This window comes from Cibotium barometz, chromosome 17 (assembly GCF_041138505.1).
Source record: "Cibotium barometz isolate CiBa-2024 chromosome 17, ASM4113850v1, whole genome shotgun sequence".
In the NCBI taxonomy this organism is placed as follows: domain Eukaryota; kingdom Viridiplantae; phylum Streptophyta; class Polypodiopsida; order Cyatheales; family Cibotiaceae; genus Cibotium; species Cibotium barometz.
Genome location: NC_141062.1, coordinates 55,103,202 through 55,113,754, shown reverse-complemented (window position 1 = coordinate 55,113,754; position 10,553 = coordinate 55,103,202). Strand labels below are relative to the sequence as shown.

Genomic DNA, 10,553 nt, shown 5'->3' with positions numbered 1-10,553 from the left:
CATTTATGCGCTTTGACAAGGGTCTTATATCTTTCCATTGCTTCTACCTAAGAGGCAAGGAGGCCAGGGGGAGACTTTGACGACGACGAGGGTCTTCTATCTTCATACGTACAACCATTTCTTCTACTACCTAAGAGGCAAGGAGGCCAGAGGGAGGGTGCAATTCACATGATTGGAATGATGATATTGATGAGTGTGTGGGACAGAATCCATATGAGTAGTAAGCATCTTAACCTTATTCAGTGCTACATTGATGACTATTTATTTGGGTTTGTTTTTTGATGTGCTTGGGACTATTGTCACTCTATTTTGATATGGATTTAGCAGTGTTTTACAATTGGTCAATGCTTGAGGATCCAAGTTTGTGATTTTGGTTACCTTCGTGTATATGTTTTAAGAATATAACATTTAAGTTTAAATTTGATCTTCAAGACACAGATATACTTAAACATTTGAATTTGCAAAAATAAAATAATTTTTATTCTTATTTTCATGCAAAGTGTTCTGCTAGTGTATGCCGAAGCAATGGCGAGAACCATGGCCTGAGACGCACGTTTTGAGAAGGACCATGTAGAACGACGTCACGCTCATCATGTTTTTATAGACGATGAGTGTGACTCAACTTAATTTGTTATGATGTATGTAGTGGACAATGCAACACATGGTTTTTGTGTTTGGTTGCGAGACATGATTGGTGATTTTGTTTCGGTCTTATTTAATGTAGATATTGTTAAGCGCTCTACATTTTTTGGACCCCATTATGTTCCGTGTATTTACAAAAATATAGTTGGTGTGGTATTTCAATTTTGTATGGTGATTGACGTGATCTTCATATGTATTTCAATGATAGGAAATGTGTTGCTTCAATCAAAGATTATCCTATACATGAATGGAAAATAATGTAACTGTGTTAGATCGCCGTAACACCGCTCTACGGGCGCTACCACAGGAGGGGACGGCCTCTGGCTCACCACCCAGCCATAGAGGAAGAATAAGGATTGCCCGTCATCCCCCAGGCTATATAGTGTGTGGCCTGCCGTCCACACTAGCCTGGCCGCCCATGACTCCGCATGGGCGTCCTCTCCCACTGAACCCCGGACATGGCCATCCGGTCTCGGTCACAGGCGTTACAGCCTACGTGACATTACCCCCCCTTAAGAAGAGTTTTCGTCCTCGAAAACAAACTGGGGAAACCTTTTGGAAATTGCACTACGGTGTTCCCAGGTAGCTACCTCCTCATCCCTATCTGTCCATTTAACAAGTACCTCCTGGTACACTTTATGTCGGGTTTGTCTGTCACGATACTGTAGAATCTTTTCAGGTTCATGTGGTATCTTTGGTGGCTCTATCAAGTCCACCAAAATCTCTGGAGAAACTACGTTCTCTAACCCGTGAACTGATTTCTTCAGTTTACTGACATGGAAGATAGGATGGACTTGAGAACTCTCCGGTAACTCAAGTTTATATGCTACGTCCCCAATCTTCTTAAGGATTTTAAAAGGACCACAATATCTCGGAGAAAGTTTATCACACTTTCCCGTTTTCATGGTTTCTGACTGCGCAGGAACCTTGAGGAATACAAAGTCACCTTCTGCAAAGGTCATCTTTCTACGTCCTTTATCTGCATAAGTTTTAGTGCAATCCTGAGCGCTACGAATGCTCTCACGTGCGGCTCTGAGCATATCATTCATATCTTCAAGGAAATCCTTGGCAGATTGAATTTTCTCCTTTTCTAGGCCTATAGCCATCGGAGATCTTGGTTGGAATCCATACATTAACATGAATGGTGTAAATCCAGTTTCGCTGAGTGTTTGGAGCTGTTATAGGCAAACTCCAATAAGGGCAAGTACTTTTCCCAATTAGATTGCTTCTTACTAACATAATAACGCAACATATCCTGTAGAATTTGGTTAACTCTTTTAGTTTGACCATCAGACTCCGAATGATCTGCCGTACTCATACTCAGAGTAGTATCCAACTTTTTGAAGACTTCCCTCCAAAAATGACTGTTGAACTTTCTATCTCTATCCGACACTATATCTGCGGGTAGGCCATATAGCTTGTAGAGATGTTCAATAAAGAGTTTTGCCAACTCTGGCGTTTTAACAGTTTTCTTTGTGGCGATAAACTTTGCCATTTTAGTTAACCTGTCCACTACCACCCACACCGAGTCATTCCCTCGACTCGTCTTGGGTAAACCGGTAATGAAATCCATGGAATTTTCATTTCCCTTGAGGAATCTCCAGCGGATGGAGTAGTCCTCCAACCTTAAGACGTTCATGTTTATTGACCTGGCACTTACTGCATTTCAGCACATAAGTCTGGACGTCCTTAAACAAACTAGGCCAATAAAACTGTCTTTTTACTAGTGCATAGGTCTTCTGAATCCCAGGATGACGCGTACTTGGACTATCATGACTTTCTTTAAGAATTTGGGCCCGAAAGTCACCAATAGTTGGTACACATACTCTATCCTTGTAGAGTAAGTACCTGTCGTCAATGGAGTAATTAGCATATTGCAGTCAAAGGTGATGAAGGGCCTACGTCAGAGCTCTGCGGCTCCAAACTATACCCAGAAGACACGGCTAGTCTCTCCGGACTAACTCTCGCTTCCCTTCCCGTTGCACCTTCGGCCAGTCTCTCCGGACTAGCAATCCATGCCAACGAGGGAGGTGGTCGCGTCTGTGAAGAAGTGCGTACGCGTACAGCGCACCAGACCTCTGTAAAAGATGGATCATGCTCACATAAACCACGTAGTAACTCCAAGAAATCATTCTTGAAGACTGTGAAACTAAGTTCATTAATCTGTGGCATGCGACTAAGTGCATCTGCCACCACGTTATACTTACCTTTCTGGTAACGTATCTGAAGGTCAAACTCCTGTAGAATCTCCGTCCACCGAGCTTTTTTACCCTTCAGTTCATTTTGACTTGAAAGCCATTTCAGACTTTCATGGTCCGTTTGGACCTCAAAAGTAGCACCATATAAATAGTGTCTCCACTTTTTCAGTGCATAAACTATCGCTAGTAACTCTCGCTCATAAGCCGAGTAGTTACGCTGTGCACGATCTAACTTTTTACTCTCAAATGCAATTGGGCGTCCCCTTTGCATAAGTACGGCCCCAATGGCCTCATTACTAGCGTCTGTTTCCAAAACAAACGGCTCATTTGGATCAACAATAGTCAAAACAGGTGCAGCTGCTACGGTCACCTTGAGCTTATCAAAGCTCTTCTGTTCCCCCCAACTAATGTTTTTAGTTTTTGACCGTAACTGGTCAGTCTCAATGGGACTGCGATCTTCGTGTAGTCCTTCACATACTGTCGGTAGAACCCCGACATGCCAAGAAAAATCTGTTCCTCGAGATTCTTCGACGCTGGCCATTTAAGAATAGCCTCTACTTTTTTTGGCTCCATCCGCGTACCATCGGGCGGATATAATATGGCCAAGGTAGTGAATTTCTGTTTCAAAAAATTCACATTTGCTCTTCTTTGCAAATAGTTTGTGCTCTCGCAACAACTCGAACACTAGACGCAAATGCTCTATGTGTTCTTTTTGTGTCTTACTGTACACAAGAATATCATCTAGGAAAACTACTATGAATTTTCCCAGATATGGACGTAAAATACTGTCCATCAGCGTAATAAACATCGCTGGAGCATTGGTTAGCCTAAATGGCATAACCAAAAACTCAAAATGCCCGAAACGGGTCCTAAATGCTGTCTTCGCAACATCTTCTGCTTTTATTCTAACCTGATGATACCCAGATCTCAGGTCTATTTTTGTGAAGTATCTAGATCCATAGAGTTGATCAAACAACTCATCCATGCATGGCATCGGATACTTGTTCTTAATCGTTATCTGATTAAGAGCTCTATAGTCTATGCACATCCGCATAGATCCGTCTTTCTTCTTTACCAGAAGAATAGGCGATGCCCACGGACTTGAACTAGGCCGAATAAAGCCTTTGTTCAAATATTCCGTCAATTGTTTTTCCACCTCCTGTGCCTCGGAGTGGCTTAATCTATAAGCAGGTTTGCTTATAGGTTTTGATCCTGGCATAACTTCGATGCCATGGTCTACTTCTCTAGATGGTGGTAAACCATCTGGTAAATCATCAGGAAAAACATCCTGAAATTCCTCTAATAAATTCATTAAAGTATCTACGTACTTTTTCTTTAATGTCTCATTCACCTTGGATTTTTTCTTGTTTAAATCGCATGCATTGCCAACAGGGTTTTCAAACAGTGGGTCTCGTCCAAGGCTATTTTGTTTTCCTTGTTTGTCTATGCAAACATCAATTACAGTTTCATCTACGGAAACAGAATTCAAAAGAGGGTAACAAGCATATACCTCTGCTATCTGGTCTTTGCAGACCGCTGTACACAGCTCCATGGAGGAAATAAGTGGTGTGGCAGGGATAGTACGGTCGCCCTGCAGGGTAATGACTCTACCTCCGTGCTCAAAACATAGTGTATTATGTAAGTAATTCCGAGCTAGACTAGGGCCCAAGCCATACAGCCACTCCCTGCCTAGATATACGTCTGCTCTGGCTAAGTGCATGACCTGAAAGAAGCAGAGCCTCATAGTCCTGCATAGATAATGGGACCCCCAATACTACGGTATTCCATACCGTTTTGTCATATCCGTTGGCTAGGCCAACAGTATACTCATGATCACTCCGGGTCTCAGTCAACCCCAACTTCTTGACTAACGAGTAGTTCAAGAAGTTGTGGCTAGCTCCATCATCAATAAAAACTGTGACTCTACGGCCACCTATGGTGCCATACATGCGCACCATGTCATGCGGACCTACAGTAGGCTACCACATCGCTGGTGTCACTGAACAAGCGTGATGCTCATCTCACAATGACACACTGTCACCTCTCTGAACTCTGCGAAACTGAGAGGGAGTCTCTGCACTGTATGCAACTGCCTAGAAGATTTACCATCTTTTTTGGGCTCGTTGCCACTCGTGCTGGCTTTAGGCTTTGGACACTCAGCCTTTGTGTGCCCTACTTCATTGCAATTAAAGCAGCGATTTTCCTTTCACGCTTTAATATACTGCTCTTTCTTTTGGATTTCACTGTCTCTTTTCTTTTTGGATGGTCGCGATTTTTTAGACCAATGACCACCCTGTCCTTCCTGGTCCGTCCTATCCCCTTGTTTATCACTGCGGAACCCTTTTCTTTTAAGGCCTGACCTCCTCTTTTCACTACCCTCGGCCCTGCTAGAACCACCACGCGCACTACGGCGCTTGATGTCATCAAATATCTGTGCATATTTCATTGCCTCTGCTAAGTCTTTAGGCTGTAAGGGCTCTATGTACTCAAGGTAATCATCTTTGAGGCCTCTTTTAAAGCCTCGCAATGTCTGGAATGCATCGATTCCCTTTAGCTTGAGTACTATCTCCATATAGTCTGAGATGTACTGAGTTAGGGATTTGTTCTCCATCGAGCACTTGTCCCATAACTCCCAGCTTCTCTCTGCCGCATTAACAGGCAAAAATTCTTTTCGAAACATCGTTTCAAACTCCGTCCAAGTGGCAGGACGAGTTGTCAAACTCATCCATCACCACCACTTGCACGCTTTGCCGGTTAATGAGAGGCTAGCCTCTACGGGCTGTATCCGGCTAGGCTGCTGTCGCAGCGCATGCAAATTTGACCACTTCGCTAGAAACATATTGACCGAGTCCTTGTTTCTTTCCTTCTCCTCGCCACCAAAACTAGGCGGCTTTAAGTCTTTTTCGCTACGGACGGCCCCACAGGCGCATCGGCCTGTACTTCTGCAACCACTGGCGAGGCTACGCTCACCCGTGCCACAGGAGCTCGGCTACCACGACGAGTCGGAGTACTAGCCGAGGCGGCTGTCAGTGCATCTAACTGTGTGGAGATGCTCTGTAGCATCGTGACTAAATCAGCCTAGACTTTACCCATATTGTTTAGTTTACCTATCGTGACTAAATCAGCCTGGACTTTACCCATATTGTTTAGTTTGGCATTAAGATATTTAAACAGTCCACTAGAGAGCTCTGTCTCTGTCAGGACATCAACAGGGTCCAATAGGTCATAATCATCGTCATCGTACTCCAAGAGGTCCTCCTCGGTCCCCTCGACGACGTCGGTGTTCATGTCCTCTGGCTCATCGGCCAGAAAGGGGTCATTTGCTAATGCGGCCGCTCTGCTGTCCTAAGGTGGGGTCAATAGACGAGGAGGGCGCTGTGGGGCGGATCACGCGTGATCGACGAGCGAACTCCGGACCGGATAACGGTCGGGTGTGTACGGCCTGACAATTCGGTCGAGGTCAAACCCGCGACCGAGGACAAGAGACCTGAAAAACCTAGAGAAGTAGAAGGCGGTGGGGACACACTACGCCTAGCAAACATCTTTAATTCTTGCAAAAAACAATGCGAGAACTCGAAAATTACAAAAAAAAACGCTAATAAAATGAGCAATGGTGGAGAGAGAATAGTCACCCCCCTTTACGGTCGCCTGTCGATTTGTGTTGCGCTGCGAGTCTCCAGACAGCGCCGCTTCTCTGGGATGCTCCGATCCGAGAGAAAAAAATACCTGCAACTCATAACAAAAATAAATTTGCTCGGGAGGCTGTGTCTGAAACAGTCGGATTATCCCTTGACGGGATTATCCCTCCCCAGCCGAGAGAGAGGATCCGTTTGATTAACAAAAAAAAACAAAAATAAAAAATTATTATTATTATTATATTTTTTATTTTTTTTTGTTTGTCGGCTGGCTGTGGACTGGCCGCCTGCCAGCTGTGCGCTGGGCAGGCCGCCCGCGTGCGCTGGGCAGGCTGGCCGCCTGTTGTGTATGCTGGGCAGGCCGCCCGCCGCTGTGGCCAGGCCGGCCGCCCGTTGGGTTGGCCGCTCGCCTAAGGGTTGGCTGCCTAGGCCGCCTAGGCTGGCTGCGCGCCTGGTTGGCCTGGCCTGGCCGCTGGGCTGGCTGCCTAAGGGCTGGCCGCCTTTTGCACAGCGCCTAAATGCGGTCTTCGCTTCACCCCCCCTCAAATGGCGCACATAATGGTACGGGTGGTCTTCGCCCCCCCTCAAACGGCGCACACAATGGCTGGGTGGTGGTCTTCGCCCCCCCCCCACACACAGTAGAGAGATGAGACGTTTCACTAGGCGACTTTCTCTCTACCAAACGAAAAATGCTTCACAGACAAGCTTCAACGCAGAAAAAAAAAGAGATGATTACCTGCAATTCGCTTGTTATGTGTGACGGGGGGAGAGAGAGAGAGAGAGAGAGAGAGTTCTTCCCTTCAAAAATGTCTTCCTTTCAATTCTAGCCGCCTCCCTCCACACACTCCATTGTGGAGATAAGGATGAGAGATGAATGGTTGAAAACCATTGAGTGGGCTCCGGTCCCCCGGTCACGCGCGGACCCTGACGACCCAATCGAACCGACGCTCTGATACCAGTGTTAGATCGCCGTAACACTCCTATGGGCGCTACCACAGGAGGGGACGGCCTCTGGCTCACCACCCAGCCATAGAGGAAGAATAAGGATTACCCCTCATCCCCCACAGGCTATATAGTGCGTGGCCTGCCGTCCACACTAGCCTGGCCGCCCATGACTCCGCATGGGCATCCTCTCCCACTGAACCCCGGACATGGCCATCCGGTCTGCCGGCCGCCGTCGGTCACAGGCGTTACAGCCTACGTGACAAACTGCTTATGTCTTGTGCTCATTTGATTGGCGAATAATGTTGCATTGTTTTTTAGGTACATTTTTGTTCTAAAAGTTTGTCAAGTTAATTCCAAATTTTTAGGGTTTGTTGCCAAGTTTCTTTCCAATTTTCAACTAGCTCGAAAAAGGTTGCTCGGTGTTTGGTAGTAAGACTCACAATTTTGCCGATAACTCTTATGATTTCTATTTGGGGCAATGGCTGTAGGTATGAAAGATTGCCTAAATTTTATTTTCAACTAATCACCATTGTGGACCTTTAGGCGTGGATTATGGACCACGGACGGCCAGTGTGAAACAAAATGGCGGCGCTAGGGGGAACGCGCGGCTGTGTGAAACGAAATGGGCGTTAGGTTTGGTGGATAAAACCTTGCTACACTAGACTAATAGGTCCTTTTCTCATTTGCTGGAGCTTGGTGTAGTAACAATGACAGAAACCCTGAGTCTGAGGGCGACTCTGAAGGGGCACAGCGACTGGGTGACGGCCATTGCATGCCCGATAATCGACTCAGACATGATCGTTTCAGCGTCGCGAGACAAGTCAATAGTGGTGTGGTCTCTAACGCGCGACGAGGCCTTTGGTTACACCAAGAGGCGTCTGTGCGGCCATGGCCACTTTGTCGAGGATGTGGTGATTTCATCGGATGGCCAGTTTGCTCTCTCCGGATCCTGGGACGGTGAGCTTCGGCTATGGGACCTCAACTCCGGTACGACCACACGGCGTTTTGTTGGCCACACTAAAGATGTCCTCAGTGTCGCGTTCTCTGCCGACAACAGACAGATCGTCTCCGCCTCCCGTGACCGCACCATCAAGCTGTGGAACACCCTCGGTGAGTGCAAATACACCATCCAAGACGCCGATGCCCATTCTGGATGGGTGTCATGTGTCCGCTTCTCACCTGCTGTTGCTAACCCCATCATTGTGTCCGGTTCATGGGACCGTTCTGTCAAAGTATGGAACCTAAGCAATTGCAAGCTTCGCACAAGCCTTGTCGGTCATGGTGGCTATGTCAACAGTGTGACTGTCTCTCCTGATGGATCTTTATGTGCGAGCGGTGGAAAGGATGGTGTGGCCATGCTCTGGGATCTTGCCGAAGGCAAACGCCTGTATTCACTTGATGCAGGTGATATCATTCATGCTCTGTGCTTCAGCCCCAATAGGTACTGGCTCTGTGCTGCGACCCAGTCATGTGTGAAGATATGGGATCTAGAAAGTAAGACCATTGTTGATGAACTGCGGCCCGATTTTCATCTAACAAAGAATGCTCAGGTATGGTCTTGCTTACCCTTACTGGTGTGTAATATGGTTCTGCAAGCATTTTCTTTGGTATAAATCTGAAGGCCCTTTATAGATGCCGAAGGCAAGGACTTGAGATGGGGAGGTCCGGTGCATATTCCATGCCCACAATTAACGTGTGTCCCAGGTCGTAGTCAAGGGATATCACATGTTGTTCGGTTTTGAGTTATCATTGTATATGTGATCAGATTGTAGACATCAAACCACACCCCCTCCCCCCCACCACACCTTGGGCACCCACCATGGTTCTTTTCCCTTAAAGGCTTGAAGGAACGTACATCACTCAAACATGTTACACCCTCTCTGGAGCAATGCTGTGAGTGTAGATTGGGATTGGATGGTTCTGTCCAAGCTCCGGCCCAACCCCCCAGATCGTACTGAGGGCCATGGCTGCATAGTATTTCCTTATCTTTCATTTAGCTTCTGGTCTTATTGCTATACGTATTGAAAATATATTCTGAGGTATTCTTCCCAAGCTGCCCAGCCCAGCCGGGCTGCAGATGGCTTCACAAGCATGGCCTGGTCAACCCTACTTGACTGATTAAAGCCATCTGGCAGACTTTCGTGGTCTCCTTTGCATTGGAACTGGCTGTTTTAACGTCTCCTTTTGGGTCCAGTGGCAATGCTGGGCAACATTTTGAGGGAGCTGACTTTGACATGCTCATTCTGTTTAGATACTTTCATACAGGTCACCATGCACGTCCCAATGGGTGAATGCCATTTCAGCGGCGGTCAAGCGGCTCTGAGTTGTTCATTTGGGGGAAGAGATTTTTCCTTAATCATGGGTGCCATGGAACTAAAATTTGTCAACTGTATGGAGCTAGAGTTGTATTGCAATAGTTGTCTTGCAACTTTTCTTCACTTACTGGATACTAGATCTGCATGTTTTAGTTTAATGTCTATTGATTTTGACCTCTTTTTATCCCTAGGTGAGGTTAATGCATGCTTTGTCCAGGTCTTGTTCTGCCTGCTACGGTTGAATGCCCGCTAATGAAACTTGTGTTTTCAGGTACCTTATTGTGTTAGCATCAATTGGAGTGCTGATGGAAGCACATTGTTTGGTGGCTACACTGATGGAGCGATTAGGGTCTGGGTCGTGGGTCGATAGGAAGTTACATCCTACATGAACCAGTCTGAGTTAATTCATTCAAACGAGATGGCTTTTTCCTAATGGGAAAAGTTTTTTCTGAGCGGGAGGAGCTTTGTTTTTTTGAGCCCTTGAACAAAATGATTTCTGTTGGGATTTGTTTTTCAGAGATTGGAATACTAAGTTATATTTTGGTGCTTTATCTTGCTGGTATCAAAGGTTCACATGTAGATGATGGCCATGTTATAGTCATCTGGATGCCCAGCTACAATTAGGTTAATGTATCATAGTCTCTCATAGTTTGGCATAGTTAGGTGAAAGTGTGTTCAACTATTACCTTGGTAATGTTTGCATGTCTCTTAGTTTGTGAAGTGCATCTGTTTATTTTTTCACCATCCATCATATTTTCCTTAATTTGAAGTTGTTTTTCGGATGTGTTGGCCATGCCCAACCTTTTTGACTGAAAATG

At 46.0% G+C, this 10,553-nt stretch overlaps 1 protein-coding gene across 1 annotated transcript; it reads left to right on the top strand.

The window, feature by feature from the left end:
* The first annotated feature begins 8,089 nt into the window (after window positions 1-8,089).
* Window positions 8,090-10,284, top strand: LOC147630191 (small ribosomal subunit protein RACK1-like). The gene is made up of 2 exons (XM_086811826.1): window positions 8,090-8,970; window positions 10,007-10,284. The coding sequence occupies exons 1-2, from the start codon at window positions 8,128-8,130 to the stop codon at window positions 10,103-10,105; spliced, it is 942 nt and encodes a 313-aa protein (XP_086667952.1). The 5' UTR covers window positions 8,090-8,127; the 3' UTR covers window positions 10,106-10,284.
* The last annotated feature ends 269 nt before the right edge of the window (window positions 10,285-10,553 follow it).

Coding starts and splice junctions, on each gene's coding strand:
- LOC147630191 (XM_086811826.1), top strand. CDS start 8,128: ATGACAGAAACCCTGAGTCTGAGGGCGACTCTGAAGGGGCACAGCGAC. Junction 8,971..10,006: donor ATCTAACAAAGAATGCTCAG/GTATGGTCTTGC, acceptor TTGTGTTTTCAG/GTACCTTATTGTGTTAGCAT.